General features: G+C 33.3%; 2 protein-coding genes across 7 annotated transcripts; both read right to left on the bottom strand.

The window, feature by feature from the left end:
- Positions 1-7,017: 7,017 nt before the first annotated feature.
- Positions 7,018-9,129, bottom strand: LOC114192501 (protein LIFEGUARD 2-like). Its single transcript, XM_028082242.1, has 4 exons — positions 8,754-9,129; positions 8,543-8,656; positions 7,497-7,654; positions 7,018-7,415 (listed from the first exon to the last, which is right to left on the bottom strand). Exons 1-4 carry the CDS (start codon positions 9,001-9,003, stop codon positions 7,209-7,211), a joined length of 729 nt encoding a protein of 242 aa, XP_027938043.1. The 5' UTR covers positions 9,004-9,129; the 3' UTR covers positions 7,018-7,208.
- A 2,427-nt stretch (positions 9,130-11,556) lies between these two features.
- On the bottom strand, positions 11,557-18,390 carry LOC114191012 (probable prefoldin subunit 2). 6 transcript variants are annotated; one of them, XM_028080140.1, is made up of 5 exons: positions 18,191-18,366; positions 15,589-15,666; positions 15,158-15,491; positions 14,292-14,396; positions 11,557-12,199 (listed from the first exon to the last, which is right to left on the bottom strand). In XM_028080140.1, the coding sequence occupies exon 5, from the start codon at positions 12,174-12,176 to the stop codon at positions 11,736-11,738; it is 441 nt and encodes a 146-aa protein (XP_027935941.1). In that variant the 5' UTR covers positions 12,177-12,199; positions 14,292-14,396; positions 15,158-15,491; positions 15,589-15,666; positions 18,191-18,366; the 3' UTR covers positions 11,557-11,735. The 6 variants fall into 6 exon arrangements, with proteins under 6 accessions (XP_027935941.1, XP_027935942.1, XP_027935939.1 ...); XM_028080141.1 differs by having other exon boundaries at positions 11,557-12,185; positions 15,158-15,666; positions 18,191-18,367; XM_028080138.1 differs by lacking the exons at positions 15,158-15,491; positions 15,589-15,666 and having other exon boundaries at positions 11,557-12,202; positions 18,191-18,390.
- Positions 18,391-18,659: the final 269 nt, after the last annotated feature.

The following is an 18,659-nucleotide window of genomic DNA, read 5'->3' as shown; positions in this document are numbered from 1 at the left end:
GGAGTAACCTGGTATTTTCGCCTAGGCGGGTGGTTCTCGCCCAAGCGAAAACACCAGAAAACCCATTCTTGTTCCTGCGTGAAGTCTCGCCTAGGCGAGCTGGAGTCGCTTGAGCGAGAGATACTCTTCGTCTAAGCGAACCAGCTTAGCCTGAGCGAGAGTTCGCCCGGTTTTTAATTTTTGCCACTGTTAGAGCCTCGTTCAGGCGAAACTAACTCGCCTAAGCGAGATGGCCTTTCGCCTGGGCTAGAATGTCTAGCTTGAGCGAGAGCCACTGTAGTGGGATACTTCAGCTCTATTTTAAAGAGTGAGATTACATGTTCTAAATTGGTTTTGTGCAATTAGTCTCTTATATGCTTGGATTGTCTTTATCAATGTATTGCGTGATGATATTGAATGAATATGAATTATGAGGAGTTGTGGTTGGAATAGAATTTCAAGGGAAATTCAAGTGAACTTGTTAGTGTGTGTAAGGACGTGTGGAATCCATATTGGTTGGCATCCTAAAACTCCAATAATCATTCACGCTCAGATAGAGCAGAATGGATTATGTCGTGAGGAGTAGCAGGAGGTCCTAGTCTTTGGACTTGATCAAGTCCTAGGCGCGAAGGGGACTTACCCTGGGAACGGTCGGGTGATAACTCCTTGTGTCCAGACTCTGTAGTCTGGGAACCGTTACAGGTGCAAGCCACCAAGAGCTCCAATGTCGCTTACACAATCCGGATATCGAGTCTAGAATTATACAAGTGAGCTATGTGTTATGAATGATATTTGTATTGTAAATTGTATCATTTTCTCTTATTTCAGTTAGCTTACCATTTTGTTTATGTTTGCTTGTCCTTGTGTGTTCTCCTTTGCAATGATCACCTATGGTTGGTGTGAGCAGAGCTGAATCCAGATGATGATACCCCTCTGTTGAACAGGAGTTGAGCCCTTGCTTGAGTGTTGTGTTAGTTTTTGGACCAGATTCTGCAAAGTCTTGAGACTTGTAGTTTAGATCTTCTCCTTAAATTTCTACACTTGTCAGGAGGATTTTGTATGGTGATTTTGGATAATTGTACTAGCTATATATACTTATGACTGTTATCCCTACTATCTGTTATGTTTGTTCATGATATAATGTTTTATTTGATAGTGTAAAAAACTATTAAGTGGGATGTTAAAATATTCAACAAAATTCTTGTGATAATTTCTTACCCATCTTATGGATAACTCTTTATCCTGCATTTAACATTACATTTTGTATATTTTAATCATTGATACATTTGTCTATGTAACTCAAAGTATTAGTAGATTCTCTAATATTATCAAATCTCCTAACTTACCACTTATATCATACATCATCAGGAAAATATTTCCTTTTACTACTTACATAACACTTAATATCAATCTAGCAATACCATTATGATTATTAGTAAATAAAAACATCACATCATGTTCCATTGTCATATATTATTCATCATTCAATACATATTCAATTTCATGAATAATATTTTAATCACACTTTATGATTCCAAATCAATAAACTCTAACCGACTTGCATCAAATACAAGAAAATGGAACAATAAGTAAGCAAATTACTTCAACCAACCATGGATAAATTAGTTTTAAGTGATAAGTTTTTAAGAAAAACATAGTAATAATACTTTAAGTTATGAATATGTCTCTTGTTTGAATGGTACAATATATTCTTAATTGTTTTGTTATTAGTATAAAGAATTAATTTGTTTCGAGTTAAGATAATGATGATTGAGCATCAATATAGTCCCCTTAAGTGACAAGACTATTATTTAAGTGATATGCTCTAATGAATATAAAATCATTAATTGCAAACCACAAAATTTCAAAACTTTTCAAATCACTAGTTTATCCTCACTTGGTGACTTGATGCTTGAACAATGAAAATTTAAGCACAATAATTGGGAATGACAACTATTATTGGTATGATCTTGAAGAGTATGTTGAGTTTCCTTTTATAATTTTTATCTTTTAATTAAATATAGGAAGTAGTGATTCATATAATGGGAATGAAGTACAATATTAATGAGTATTAAATATTAGTTATTGAGAATTAATTTGGAATGTTGATGGTATTGTCTAATTTATCTTATAAAAGAATACACTTGTAATACAATTGATATATATATATATATATATATATATATATATATATATATATATTGTAATACAATTGATATATATATATATATATATATATATGAATTCTATCAAAAAATTGAGTTTTTTCTTTATGAGTGTTTGTGGAGTTCTAAGTTATAGGAATCTCAATTTTGATATTATCATGATAAACCTGTGGCGATCATCCCTAGACTTATTACTCACCTTTTCATCTTTTTTGAGTGTGATGTTAATATCCTTCCCCAAATTGAATGTTCCCCTTAGATTCTCATCAAGTATGCAGGATGGAAAGAATGGTATGGGAAACAACAAAAAGAACAAAAACTAATGCATACAATAACATGTAAATAATTCAAAACACGACATATAGGTATGGAAAAGTGGCAGGGAAGGTAATTTTTCTGTCAGATCAACATATTTCACACTACAATGCAATCTTAGTGGGAAAAATAATACTATGTTTAATGTTTATTGGAGTGTGAAAGCTCTCACAAATGCAAAACACTTTAGTTAGAGAGTATTGTTGGACAATATCCCAACAAAAGAAAACTTGTCAAAAACGGGGTAGAAGGTTATAAATTGTGTGCATTCTGTAGAGAAAAAGAGGAGAAAGCATCACACTTGTTCTTTTGTTGGAAATTTTCAAAATTGTATGGGAGATGTGTGACTAGTGGGTGGGAAATAGGGTCATATTTAGGCATGGATTTATAGATGCAGAACAATTTTTTTTTGTACGACACAAGTGAATGCATGGTTATGGATGAAATATAAATTAATAAATGTAACAATGTCATACTCAGAGTAGTATTTTTACCCAATTCAAAGCTTAAAAATATTGTGACATGTATAACATAAAACAGGTGAAGCAAAATGAATACCTGCAAAATGAGATAATTAGGTACTTTTGAGCTATTGAAAGTAGGGACCTACTCTAATAATATATAAATCCTTCTTAAATATGTGTTATTTTAAAAAGAATGTAGGGATACACATGGATAAAGTGATCAGGGCAAGAATAAAAGAGTGGAGAACAATCAAGGAACAACAACCAAAGAATATAAAGGCAAACTCTGTTCGAGGTCTTCCAGAAATTAATGTTTGCACCCAATGAGGCAACTATTACTTATGGTGCACCTATAACAACTTAGTCATTGTAGTGTGTTAAGGAGCCACATGGTAATATCTAAAATATGAACAAGGTGCAGAAAATTGATTATTGCATGACAATATTTAACACACTATGGATACTTATTTGTGGTGCACACAAATTATACATAAGGGTATTAGATATTTCAATTATATGTTGTAAGGTGAGATATGTAATGTGAGACTTTACCGTTAATAATTTTTCACATATTTAATGTATAAGGATTAGAACGCTCTAAGTGTTTCATTATAAATATATATATTTTTACAGATAAAAAATAAAAATTAAAAAAAAAAGAAAATTATTTTAGTATACATTCATTTTGATTACATAATTACAATTTATTTAAAAGATTAAAGTTGCATGCCTCAAATATCTTATTTGCGCCTCAGAACAACAATCATATATACTAATTATATATACTAATTAAAACACATAGTTACAAAACCTCAAACAAGTCAAAACAATGCAGTATGTTGCTTTGATTTCACATCCAAACTTCTAATTTAGTCATTCAATATTAACATTCAATTTCTAAATCACAAAAAACAATTTAAAATAATTTTAAAATATTAATCCAGTATTTCTTATTGTAACGTCTCATTCAAATAATAACATAATTAAATGAAACATCACACAAGGTAAAAATAAAGAGTAATGACGGGGAGTATAAATATTACTCCTTACAACAAAGTCCCAGATACTTAGAGAGAAGTCTAATGCACACCACGATGTCATAGCCTAAACAAGTTAAAAGTCGAACAATACATAAAATGAATTCTCAAGGAGCGAAGTAAAACATGGGCTACGGCCCTAATAGAGAACTCGAAGAAGCGAGATCCGACCCAAGACGAGTTAAGCAGCGGAATCTCCATTACCCTGTTGACCACGAGGAGTTCTCGCATCTGCTCACATCAATAAATTGATAATCATCGCAAAAAGAGAAAACCACACACAGAACATACAAACAAGCAGAAAGGGTAAGCTACAATAGAAAAACATTTTTATCATACAATCGCATACACTTTCATAGCCCAAGGTACATATATCAACAAATCATGTTATGACTCGCAAATAAGCCTCTATGACTTAAGACACAACTTATCCGGATACATATAATTAGTCGAATTCACCGTATGCTTGCACTTGTGGCGACCTCTATTGCTCTACCGAGCTAATTGTCAAAGGGTCTCATGCTACCACTTACAAGGTTAGCCTTAAAGTGTCCCAGGCCTCCTGCTACTCTCACCATTTGAGTCAGTATGCTCTACGTGAGACTAACTGACTCTTTAGAGTGTCAGGATGCAATCCTTATCTTGAATCCTTACTAAATTATATAATGAGGCACCACCACGAAACTCCCACGCAGGTCATGAAATTACGTCTTGACCATGAGGCACCACCACGCAACCAACATGGAATTACGCTGTGACTAATGAGGCACCACCATGAAATCTCACCTAGAGATTCATGGAATTGCGCCCTGACCAATGAGGCACTACCACGAAACTATCATGGAATTACATCCTGACCAATGAGGCACCACCATAAGATCTCACCTAGAGATTCATGAAATTACATCCTGACCAATGAGGCACCACCATAAGATCTCACCTAGAGATTCATGGAATTACGTCCTCATCAATGAAGACACTACCAATTAAATCAAATAGGATCTCCCCCATGGAATTCCTATATTCTCACACAAGCATTTGAAGACACATATTAAAATCATACAACATATTTCTCTCTTGAAAAATAACTAATTCTTATAATTTTTATCCAATCCAACTTAACAATACATTATGCAAACGATGTGAAATTTTAGAAATAAAATTGCAGCTTGTGTAAACTCCAAAATTTTTGTATTTATATTCAAATTAAACATTATTGAATTAAGAACCAACTTAATTGGATAACTATAAAGAAAGTTATGCACCAAACAAGTAACAAAGGTCAATGCTATCAACAACCAAACTATAGTTATCTTGCGATAAAAACTTCTCTCACTACATAGCTCCGATACATAGTTTTGATTCAAGATCTGACCGCTCAAAGTTAAGAATTATGTGTTAAGAATCAGTTGTTACGATATTATCTCGATCCAACGGTTAACAAAGTAGGAACCTTCATTTTACGAAAAGTGTGCATTGTTGTCAACAACCAAACTACAGTGACCTTGCGATAAAAATTGCTTTCACTACAGAGCTCTGATTCAAGATCCGACTGGTCAAAGTCAAGAATTATGTGTTAAGGATCCGCTGTTAAAATTTCAGCTCAATCCAACGGTTAACGAAGTAGGAACCTTCATTTTACAAAAAGTGTACAATGTAGAAAAAAGAAGTAACGCCACATCAATCAAGCACACTCATTCCAAAACGAAAATAAGTACACTATATTTCAAAGAAAATGAGTTCTAGCTTACCTGGAGTGAGCTAACAAAAGACTTCGACACCAAATAATAGAGTACAACAACTCTAGGGGCAGATTCAAGAGGTGGACAGGAAAATGGGTGAACTAACGTGAAGAGAGCTAAAGTCCAAACCCAAACAAAAGGTGGTTGCAGCTCTAAAAGAGGGAGAAAAAATTGTTTTTCTAAAAAATGAGTGGAATGAGATGGTTATGACAGTTTAGAATTTTGGACACCCTATGGACCAATTCTTTGACTCAACAGATAGGAATAGACCCTAAAATATTAGGATTGAAAAATAAGTGAACCTTACATAGTTGCTTATTCACCGAATAATGTCAACTCTTAAAATGAAAGAAAAGAAGTTAAATTATACAAAACATTTAGAACATTCAAAAACTTAACATTTAACCAACCAAAACACTAATACAAAGTTAAACCAATTTAAATGACAACTTTCTCTCATAATTAAAATAGTAAAACTCTAAGACACTCACATGTATAACTGATAAGAAAAAAATATAAAAAAAAAATCAAAATTAAAGATAACTTTTACTTAATCAAATTTTAATTAATTACAAGTAGAAATAGCTAAGATGTAGTAACTAGATAAAGTGTGTGAAAAGTTTAGAAAAAAAAACTTAAAGAATATTTAAAAATAAACAATAGAATAATTGAAGTTTTAATTTATTCATAAAATATAAATTGAAATTTTAGCATTGATAATGATAAATTAATGATCTAAAGGAAAATTATAGTTATTTGAAAGAAAAGGTAAATTAAATATATATATATATATATATATATATATATATATATATATATATATATATATATATATATCACGTTTCTTTAACTGCCCTGCCCATACGTCATCTTACTCATATCATAAAATATTATCTTAAATGAATTATATCAAATTTAACGGTATCAATTCTTAATTACCATAATTAATAAAAGGTATTTTATAGCTTGAACACAAGTATTAATATACTGATTATATAACTAATGTAAAAATTGGATTGAGCTTAACTTCGGGTTTTTACCATATACAACAGTAATTACAAAAATATATAATTAACTTATTGATGTCCTTTTGTGAATTACTCTTATATACCTACTTGTTGAATAAAAAATATCTTATGCTTACTGAACGAGTATAGATACGAGGCAAGTGTGGGTAGATGATATTTATTGAACTTAAATAAAATGGGTACGAGGTTGTGTGCACATTTATTGCCATAAATTCGTGTATGATGGGTGCAGTCGGTTGACAACTATTAACAGGAAGAAAAGTAGCACATGTAACAAAAAGGAACAGTTACAAAATGCAAAAAATTTCATTGAAACTATTTATGAACAACTTTGACATTGACAATAATCCATTGTACACACTATGCCCTTGTAAAAGAGTGAGCCCCAAAGATTTATTACTCATATGAATTTGTTTTCTCAGAACCCACCCTCATCCCGCAGAGAGAACAAATAATAAGCAGCATATGATACAATAATCTAATTATCAGCGGCTCTAAAAATAGTGAGCAGAGAGAGGAAGAGATTGATGATGTCCAGATACAAGGAGACCGAAGCCCAAATGAATTCATCATACGAATATCTCTTAATCAGGTTGTCTGTATCATATACGATGTACCCACAAAATATAAGGGCCGCCAAGCACCCATAGATCATCACAGACAACTTACCCAATGGGAACAGAACCTGAAATGCAAGGAAAACAAGGTGTTATGCATTGATTAAGCCAAAACGATTCCAATCAACTATGTTCGAAGATTAAAATACCTGAATCAGAGCGAAGACCATAAGAACTAGCACAGCACCAAACAAGAAGGGGCCAAGAAAGTTGAAATCTTGGCCTCTCCTTGCAGCCCAAAATGTGTAGAGAGTCAGAGCAATAACCACCACGGCGGTCAGTATTACAGCTTCCAGAATAACTTTCTCTGTATCAAAAATCCAGTGTCATTGGGGGAAAAAAATCCGGACTACAACACACAAATAGGCAATTTTCACTGAGAATGCAACTTAAGCAAAAACCAGAAATAGAAGGGAGAAAGTTCTAATGCGAGACAACCAAGATCCCAAATAGGGTCTCAAGAGCTGCTGTATTTCATATTGCAGAGATACTAGTACATCAGTAGTTTCTGTACAAGTGAATTATCCGTTCTTGTGACTCCATGTCTTTCTCGGTTAGAAGGAAAGAAAAGAGAAGGCCTTAAACTTAAGAGATTAGAACTCAAAATCCTAATGAGACCACGAAAATAAGGTTTTACAAGGGCTTAATATGTTTGATTGTACACACGCAATGGTATTGAGTCACACAACCCACGATGATGGACTTGTACCAAAAACACTCCAATTTATATAAGCAATTCACTTTTGTACATTGTACCAAATTAGAGTCCCGCACATCAAATATTAACCAAGCAGACCAAACTCAAATGTGTTTGATTCAAAGGAGATACGGAGAAAATGCAAAAATTAACCGAAGTTAGGTGGGAATTCTGAACTATTATATCTTATTTACCAATTTTTATAACTTCGAAGTATTCCCCGTTGTTGCTCACTAATCTCTACTAGAAAATCAGCTGGCTAACTTCAATAAAAAAATTTATTTTAGTCGCATGTTTTCCATCCACAAGGCTATATATAACTTCAGACCTGGCGTAAAGGCATTTTGTTATCACTTCCAAAAATAAGCACATTGTCAAATAAATCCCAAATTTAAACCACCCGCACTACGGAAACGCAAGTATTATCTAGATAAAAAACAACGAAAATAATATTAAAATTAAAAAAAAAAAAAGGAGAGACGAGACTATGAATCGTACCGCTAGTAAAGGCGCAACTCAATCCAACGACAAAGGAAAGAGATATAGTGAAAACCCCTAGGAGTAGGTAGTTGACGGGATGCTTCTGGTAATAGTAGTAAAGTGGACACAACGCTGCAATTGCAAGCAAAAACAACACAACAAAGGCGTGAGAGAGAAATCAGAGGAAAAGCAAGAGGGGAATTGAAAGCAATTAGGTCAGGAGACGCACTGATGAAGGGGACAAAGATGAGAACGATGTAAAGAGCCAATCCGGCGCCGGTGGTGGCGAAGAAGACGCCGATGGGGCGGACGCTGACGACGACGGCGCCGATGACGATGGTGACGAGCAACTGGATGGCGATGATGGAGTAGACTTTCCGGATGAAGGACCAGCGCAGTTCGGGGCTCTCCAGCATCATCGGATACAGAGGCCGCGCCCCGCTCTCCAAATCAGTTTTCCCGTATGGCTGGTTCCACATCTTCTTTCTTGTCGCGACTGAGAAACTCAGAGAAAATGTAGGGAAACGGAGAGAAAATTGCTTAGGGCTTTTTGGATCTTGCGTGCGTGGAATAAATTAGGATCAGAGTGGTAGTTCATTTTGCGGGAGTTATTAATAAATATAAACCACCGTGGTGCGCGTGCGTGAAAGAAAGTTCGTGAGACTTCGCTAATCTTGTTACCGAGAAAGTTAAACGCAGCCGTTGTGATACGCATAGGACACGTGGAATTTTCTTTACTTGACGCGTGTAGGACGTGAACGTTCCAGATTCATCAACGGTAATTGCACAGTCAGAGTAACCAAGTAATTTGACAGTGTTTAACGAAGAAGAATGTACGAATATTCTTTTCTCAATTTCCTCCTTTATTTTTGGTATGTCAATAGCTTAATAAAATAAAATTGGAACGATAACTTCAAAACAACGATGTCTTACTAATAAAAGAAGTTCGTGAATGTTCTTTTCTCGGTTTCTTCGTTTATTTATGGTCAGTCAATAACTTAATTAAATAAAATGAACATGACATGGGAATGAAAACTTCAAAACAATGATGTTGTACTTATAGAAGTTCTTTAGTATTGTGAGTTTTTTAATGATAAAACGGGATCGAAGAAGAAAAAAGAATTGTAAATTTCCTATGTTCAATTCTGACTAATAGAAAAACAAAGCTTATTTTTTGCGATATTTGTTTGAAGTTGAGTTTGATTATTGCAATTATGGAATTATGGAAGTTATCTATAGCAGAATAAGAGAGGATAATAAAAATTGAAAGTAATTAGGTGGTTACCAAACAAAACATTTGGTGCATGGTTTCACTTTGAAAATCCCATAATTAATTTCTAAAATCAATTCATGCTAATTTGGTTTAAAAAAAACTTATAATCAAATAATTGATGACTTTGTTGTTACATCCTAATAAGATCGTATACATATCTAATAACTGGAAAAAATTTGACGGACAAAAAGGTATTTTAACTTAATACTTAAAGTAATAAGAAATTTTGTTTTACCACAGAAGCTATATAGCAAGTTATTCTGTCAATCTGTCAACTTGTAACCGTTTTTCCACACAATTCCTATAGCAACATTGTTTTGTTGATGGAGCTGAAACTTAATCCTAGTTTTCATCTTCATCAACCTTAGGATCTTTCTTCCTACACCTCCAAAATTTCTTTTACATCTTGAAAAGAATTTTAAAGTCAAGCACATTTCCAAAATTATTTATAGATGTCGACTTCCGACGAAGAATATTTCCAAAAATCGAAAGATATAACTAGAAATCGACTTTCGAAATATATTACCAGAAGTTTACTTCTGAAAGTCAAAATATATAGCTGGAATTCGACTTTCGAAAGTCAAAATATATTACCAGAAGTCAACTTCCGAAAATCAAAATATATGGTTTTTTTTTTATTTATATTTTTTAATTTAAAGTTTTGTTTTTAAATTTTATTTTTTATTTTATTTTTTTAAATACATTATATAAAAAATTATATATACATATATATAATTTTTATTTTTTAAATATATATATATATTAAAAATACTTAAGAAATAAATTAAATTAAAAATACTTAAGAAATAAATTAAATTAAAAATATTTAAACTTTATATTAAAACAAATATTAATTTTGTTTTAACTATTTTTAATTTTATTTAAAGTTTATGTTTTCTAAGTTTTAAATGTTTTTTAGTTTATTATTTTTATTTTATTTATATTTTATGTTTTCATACTTCTTAATATAATATTTTCAAATAAATTAAATTAAAAACATTAACTTTTTAACAAAATACTTTAAAAAATTAAAAAAATGGAGAAATATATATATATATATATATATATATATATATATATATATTAAAAATTTATTTTATTTTTAAATTATGTTTTAAAAAAATAAAAAATAAAAATAATATATTATCGAAGTCAATTTTCGAAAGTCAAAATATATTACCGAAAGTCGACTTCCAAAAGTCAAAAATATATTATCGAAAGTCAACTTTCGAAAGTCAAAATATAGTACCGAATATCAACTTTCGAAAGTCAAAATATATTACCAAAAGTTTAAATATAATTTGAAAAGCACAAAAACAGGACAATTTTTATGGAAACATAGAAAGAAAATTGTGGAGGTACATAAGAAACTACCTTACCTTTTATAAATATGTAAAAATTGAATATGAATATAAACAAGTTACTTCGACCATGGAAACTCACACGGCCCAACACAATTATAACTATTAATTAAATTGGATCATTGAGTTAAATTAAACTTTTTAAACACCACTAATTTGATATGGATGAAATAACAAGTTCTTACATCTCAAATCCAATAAATTTAATTTAATTATAGAAAAACGAATTATCGAATCATTCTCCCAATACCTCTTTCCTGCATTTGGGGTCAAAATACATATTAAACAAAAGGCAATTACATGGAAGAAGCATTTTAACCCTGATGAAACATGACAAAATAGCTTTGACCACTAGAGTATATGCCCTAGTCTTGCACACACAAAAAATCTACAAGAACTACACGCAATAAAGAACAGTTTTTTTCAGCCAAAGCAATTAAACTGAAGGTCATATCAAGTTATAAATAATTTAGTCAATACTCTGTAAAGCAAAGCATAATACTTCCTCCACCCAATTGTAAAGAAAGGCAGAAAATTTTGGCAAATAGTTTGAGAAAACACAATAAAATTTGACAAATCATTCACTTCCACCAGCAGGACCCACAAGAACTCCTTGAGCAGACCCTTCCTTCCTACCAGATTCATCCTTCACCTCAGCATCAGCCTTCCTTATCCTGATTTTATATTTAGCCTCAAACTCAGTAATTTCCTTTTTCTTCTTTTCCAGTGCCTCATTAAGCCTTGCAACAACCTCTTCAAGACCGTCTTTATTTCGCTGCACGGCAGGCAAGACCTCTTTGATGGTTCTCTCCACAAGCACCCCTCCAATCATTCGGTAGCAACGTCTAGTTTGGTCAAGAGGCTGAATGGCATTGATGACTAATGTGTGCTCACTGACTTCCATCTCCAGTTCAGTTATTTTGGAGTAAATTTGGTTGAGCTCAGACCTCATAGAAGCATACATATTTGCAACTGCTTGTTCATTTATTGGTTCCTTGCCACCTTCAGCTTTGGCCATGATTCTACACTAATGAAAATCAACTGCTTTCGAGGTAAAGAAATAGAAGTGTAATTGGAATAAACACAAGTATACCAGCAAAATATTTGAAATGTTGTTAGCTTCATCTTTCTTTCAATTAAATACAATTCCTTTCTTTCAGTGCTATCCAATCTATAGAGATAATACACTAAGATGCAATAACATCAACATTCATAATTCAATAAAGCAGATCCAAAAGTGTTAAACATCACATTTTTTGCCTATACTTTATTGTAAAAATCCATATAGGATGAATCTCTCTTGTAAAAACGACATTGAATTTGTTTGTTTCTTTGTCACGATTTATGCACAACACACCGAGGTAACAATTTTGTGGTTCAGGGGTTCTCAGTTCCGCTCTCAGTTGATTGTCCTGGACAGCCTCTGAGATCTCTCTACTTTCCCATTTTCTTTCTCTTGTTCATTTCATAGATAGGGCAGTGAAAGTTAGAAACTAGTGGGTTAGGTCATGATGACACCCTAACCCCTACCAAGGATGGAGGAACATGCTTGGGGAAAATAAGCTTGTTTAGGAAGAAATTTTCTTCACCTTCTTTCTTTTATTTGGTTTAGGTTTTCTTCTTCTTCTTGGAATAAATTATAGACTCATGCTCCTTTGTTTTTGTAGGATGGCTCTTGGACACCATTAGTTTGGTAAGGGGCACACCTAGATGGATCAAGAAGGGCCTTGAAGGTTGGCCCAACATGTGGGGGCTGCATTTGAAGAGGAGAGGAGTTTGGTTGAGCTTCTAGATAGCTTGGGCACTCTTGGAGAGCAAGGAAGAGAGCATGGGTTGCCCTAGTTTCTAGAACATAACAGTTTGTATTTGCTAAGAGGTCCCTACCCATGCCTATTTAAGGGAGCCTCTATGTAAAAGGTTAATTAATATTGAATTTGAGACACCTTAGTGTGCTTTTGTGAGCTTTGCTCTAGTGAGAGTGTTTACTCTTGGTCTTAGTGAATTTTCAAATTTAGGTAGTGAATTTTTTAAGCTTTTTTAGGAATTAGTTTTTGACTCAGGTTTTGGTTATCTTAGCCATTTAAAACTTGAATAGGTAGTTTCAATATGGTTTCTTTTAGTCTTTTAGTGCAGCATTTAGTTTTAGCTTACTTTTATCATAATTTTGTAGGTCTTAAGTAGTGAAATTTTGATTTTTTTTCTGTTATTTTCGAATTGTGACTTGGTTTTTATTTTCCTTTTATCATTCAAAAGTTGTCTAGATAGTTACTTTACAGTTCCAAATAGTAGTCCAGTACAGTTCTTAGTTTTAGCACTTTTAGCCCATCAGTTACTAGTTTTAGGTCTTAGGTAGTTATATTTTGAATTTTAGGTAGATTTGGTAAGTTGAGTTGTTTCTTAGCTAGATTTTATCATTTTAAACTTGTTAGGACAGTTGCTTTACTTCCTTCTAGGACAGTTTAGTGCACTCTTGTGTAAATAGGTTAGTTACTGTTTTAGGTGTCTTATAGCATTTAGAATGTGTCTAGGTAGTTTTTATTAATTTTAGTTTATTTTTTACCTTCTTTATGTCATTTAGAATGTGTCTGGGTAGTTGTTTAGCATTTCCAAATACTAGTTTAGTTCAATTCTCAGATTTTGCAGTTTTAGCCTATTGTAGTCTAGTTTAGGTCTTAGATAGTCAAATTTTAAGTTTTATGCAGATTTTGGTGTTTGAGCTATTCCTTATCTTCTTTTTACCAATTAAAACGTGTCTAGATGTTTTCTTTAATTTTTCCTAGGTTGATTTAGTGCAGTTTTACATTTTTGACTAGTTTAGTAGGCTATCTCAGTTTTAGGAAGTGAATTTTTGAAGTCTTCTCATAACTTAAAGTTTTAGGTAGTTTTACATTTTCTGCTACATCTCTTGCAATTTCCGAAGTTCGTAATAGGAGGAACAGGGAAGATAGTTGCCTAAGGGTGACCAAGGACTTAAGAAGTACCAATGATTGCCTATAGTTTTCTTAATACATTCTAGTTATTGTTTTCTCTAATTAATGGAATGACAATATATATAGATTTAGATTGTAAAAGATAGTTTTAAAAACAGTAACATGAGCTTCTATGTGTGGTAGTAGAAGGCCTAGACATTTACCAAGTTGACCAAGCAGATGCAGAATGCAAGTTTGTAGGAATGTGAGGTCTAGAACTGCTTCTAGCTGGTCTAAAAGGATTGTTGTTCTCTGATTGAGACTGGAAGCTGAAAAAAAAATGATCAACAAGTTAAAACTTAATAACATCTACTTGAATCAAGCACAAAACCTTATCCCATTAGGTAGAGTCAGTCAGCACCATGAACCAAATAATGTCATTATTTCTATTGTGAACCATTGTGTCGACAGACAAACTCGCAGAAACTGTCAAATTATTTCATAAATAAGAAAGTTAGATGATTCAAGTTTCTCCTATAAACCAAAATCAACTCGTGCACTTCAATTTTTTGGAGTAGTTAGATATAGAAGTTCAGGGACAAAGTGTGTTTTAGCTTATGGAAAAAACTCAAATTATTTTACCTTCTTACTTTCTTCTTATAAGTACTAATGCAGTGACTGCAGTCATAATAATTAAAGTGTAATGAGTCACAACTCATGATCAAGCAATAACGGCTAGAATGTATTCATAACTGCATCATAATACCATTGATATTAAGCAAATATTGAATGGCAACAAGTTAGTGTATGTTTGGAATTCCGTTGAAGATGGTCAGTTTAATTGAATAATGAAAACGTAAAAGCAATAATGTTGTTGCTTCGAATGTAACGGCCGTTTTAGGCATTTTAACATTCAATGAATAAGATCGCAGTCTCGTACGCGATTTTGACTACCATGATTGAATCCATTGTTTCCCCTCAAAAGGGGCGTGAGAAATGTATTTTGGCCACCAATCAAGCAGAATACCAACACTCAACAAAAATCAGAAAAAGAAAACCAACACTCAGCAAAAAAAAAAAAAAGACTTACTGGAAGGGAAATTAGGAGGCAGAATCGGAAGTGGTTTTGTTCTATGAAGAATGTAATGTATTTAGCGAGGTCTCAATGGAGGAGAGCACAGAAGTGACAAGGTTTGGGGCGGGTGCGGCAGGTGCATAGAGGTTCGTGGCAAGGTTTGTAGAGGGGTGTGTTGAGGTTCGTGGGTGAGAAAAAGAAGTTTCGTGTACCATTCAATTTCGTGGAGAACTTTCAATTGACAGAGAAAAAGTTATTTTATCAAAAAGAAATTAGCCAACAAAAGAGTTCTTCTCTATGAACGCTCTACCTTCTCCCACCACACAGCTTACGACGTCGTACAGTAACACTAAAATGAAAACAAGGATGAAGAGGTTCAGTGGCTAACTCAAGCTATGGATGGAAGGAGGTGCACAACGAAAATATGAGTACAAAAGGGAAGGGACCTGGAGCAAACTATGGAGGTGCACAAAGTCACTAGCACCATGGCACACGACAAAGGAGACTACTGGGAGGGGCTGCAGCTGCGGCGCAGAGAAGATGAGATGTGAAATTAGGGTAAAGAGATTTTAGTATTTACCAAGGACAGAAAAGGTATTTCACATGAGGGTACATTGGGTATTTTGAAATGGGTAGGGAGGTGCAGGAGAAAACACTTTGGTGCAGGAAATAGGACCCAAAAAAAGTGACTAAAGTTACTACACCAAAAAAAAAAAAAAAAAACTCTAGAAATTGTCATTCCATCCAAAAAATTAAAAAAAAAAATGACTTTCAAAATGTTTATGAATCATATAATTCACAATTGATATGATAAATCACCTCTCCAATACATGATAAGATTCACTATTCAATTACCATGATTTTAACATTCAATGAAACATAAATATTCTTATACCAAACAAATGGGTTCAACTTTCAAGACTTTCTAACGTTTCATATCTCAAACGTGAATCCAAACACATCCTTAATGGTTCAAAATCCCTTAATGCAGATGGATCAATGAGGGTATTAAGAGGCCCCAAACATAAAAGAAATTCAACCAACAACAAAAACTCAAAGAAGTTGAAAACATTTTAGAATTTAGCTGAGAATCCAACCGATTTCTCATCAAAGGTAGAACCCTATAGTCTTAACTCACCATTCTCTTTGCCCCCTATATGAATCACTGGCTCCAATCCCAGAGCCAGAAAACAACCCTCCATTTTGTGTGTTCCCACCACCAGGCACTCCTCCATCCACCACCATGCCAATCCCCACAGGCTTTCAACCCACAACATCATCACCACCTGACTTTTATACTTGACCAGTTATCCCAACCCAAAACCCCCATTGAAACCCCTTTGTTAAACCTTTTTAGTCACCTTTAAGGTCAACAAAAATTCCAAGTTGTCCCCCTAAAGCATAATGTAGTTAGGGAAATGACTCGGGATCAATCCAAAGAGACAGTAGCTGTTATGTTTTAATTTTTAAATTATCCTTGCTAAAATGGAATGAAAATGCAAGGGGGGAAATTAAATGAAAAGTAAAATGAGACTATCTATCAACTAGACTCAATGCACGGGATGCAAATGTAAAATGTTATAAATGATGCAGAATGGTTTATACAATATGAATGCAGATTTTCATGCAAGGGAATGAATCTAAAGAAGTCTAATTGGTAAAGAGAATATAAAGAATGCAAAACCCTAAATGGGTACTAACTATATGCATGAAATTTAAATTTAGAAGAATGCAGTGCAAGAATGCTTAAAACAGCGAACACAATGAAGATGCAGAACCAATGCAATGTACGAAATTAATCCAATTTATATTGCTAAAATGAGTTATGTTAGCTAAAATGCAGAAACTAGTGCAGAGGATTAAAATTCTATGTGCAGGCCTAAGCTAATAGCTTTAGCTCTGATGCAGAAAATATTCATATAAATGCCTAAACAAGTCTAAAATAATGAATATGAATGAACTATGATGCCCAGTTACAGAGAACAAATGCAGAAATTAAAATCATGTTTGAAACTCAATGCCGACAGTTTCAAAGCATATTTTCTGGTTCACTTGCAGACTATGGAATCTTAAGATGCTGATGCATATGCAATGGCTTAGGCAAATTTAAAATGCTCAATATGAATGGGAAATGCAAGGTGAACAAGTAAAAAAATGGTAGGAATGAAATTCAACTAGTTGAACCTATTATTAACAGCAAAAAAAAAAAAAAAAAAAAAAAAAACCTATGACAGCATTGTGACTAAATGCAGTTTTTATGCAGATTTCAAAATGATATCAGAAACTACCAATGCAGACCTGAACAAATCTCAAACAACTATGATGCATGGTTAAAAACCTACTATGAACCTATTTAGACAGTTTCAAGATCAGTAATGTGGATGCAGATTTCAATGATTGAGCTATGATACACTCGTGTTATATGCAAAGCGAAATGAGTCTACTACTTCTAATCGATGCAACAGATGTAAAGACTGCATGAAATTCAAACTAAGCCAAGTTGAATCAGAAACTACAATTATGATTCTAACGCAAATGCAAGTGCAGCGTTACCTACTCTGTAAATGCAAGTTATGAGTGATATGTAAATTCAGCTCTTAAACAGATGATGATATCTAATTATGTGCATCATGAAATGAATCAAAGACAACTACCTAGACCAGAAAATGCACAGGAATTAATATCATCAAATTGGGTATCAAGACGTACACAAAAACTAGAAATTAAAATAGATGCAAGAAGCCCTAATATCAATATTATCAAGGTTAACCCTACTACACGATTTAAACCACAAAAACAAGGCATCCTGTTCTGATTGTCTGACTCAAGAAGACCTCTTGGGAAATAAGAAAGAGAGAAGAATACAATACGACAGAGAGAGGGGAAGAAGAAGTGACGATACCCTATACTACACTACTCTACAAAGAAGAAACTACAGAATGAGGAAAGAAGATGTGTCGAAGAGAGTAGTCTCTTTATCTTTTCCACACAAAAAAACCTTTTTATTCAAACAGAGAACCCTACGAATCGAAGAAGAAAAACCCAAACCTAGGTCTTATCCACGCCTCAGCCTGAGCGACTTCGAGTGGCACTGAATTCGCTTAGCAGCAGCCTCGATTCGAACTCAGCTCCCCAGATTCAAACCCAGCACCTCTGATTCAACGTTAGGTCTTGTGTGCACTCGTCCTTTTGTTCAGCTAAGCGTTCTGGGCTCAAAAGCAAATGCGTCCCAAGCCTTTAGTCAGTCTTCTTGACTAGGGGTTGGTCTGCAAAATCAGAAAAAAATAGTAAGGGGTTAAAATCGAAAAATCTCATACATAAACCTATGTGAGCAAAACTAAACTTAATATATATTTCTATTTTGGTATAATTAGTGATTTAGTTCCTTATTTTTTTTTAATCTGTACAAGATACGTATCAAGTCGTAAGATTTTTTATTTTTTAAAATTTTTAAAATTTTTAAAATTTTTATTTTTTTTCTATAAATTTATAAACTGCCATGTGTCAGGTTACCCGT

The sequence above is a fragment of the Vigna unguiculata genome, chromosome 7 (genome assembly GCF_004118075.2).
Source record: "Vigna unguiculata cultivar IT97K-499-35 chromosome 7, ASM411807v1, whole genome shotgun sequence".
NCBI lineage: Eukaryota > Viridiplantae > Streptophyta > Magnoliopsida > Fabales > Fabaceae > Vigna > Vigna unguiculata.
The sequence above is the reverse complement of the archived record's forward strand: the minus strand, read 5'-3'. Positions and strand labels throughout refer to the sequence as shown.

Bases quoted from the DNA above. Each gene is read 5' to 3' on its own strand.
- LOC114192501 (XM_028082242.1), bottom strand. From the start codon at position 9,003: ATGTGGAACCAGCCATACGGGAAAACTGATTTGGAGAGCGGGGCGCGG. The intron at 8,657-8,753 runs GTGCGTCTCCTG...TTGCAATTGCAG, and splicing joins CATCTTTGTCCCCTTCATCA to CGTTGTGTCCACTTTACTAC. The intron at 7,416-7,496 runs GTATTTTAATCT...CTTGCATTTCAG, and splicing joins TGGTCTTCGCTCTGATTCAG to GTTCTGTTCCCATTGGGTAA.
- LOC114191012 (XM_028080138.1), bottom strand. From the start codon at position 12,176: ATGGCCAAAGCTGAAGGTGGCAAGGAACCAATAAATGAACAAGCAGTT.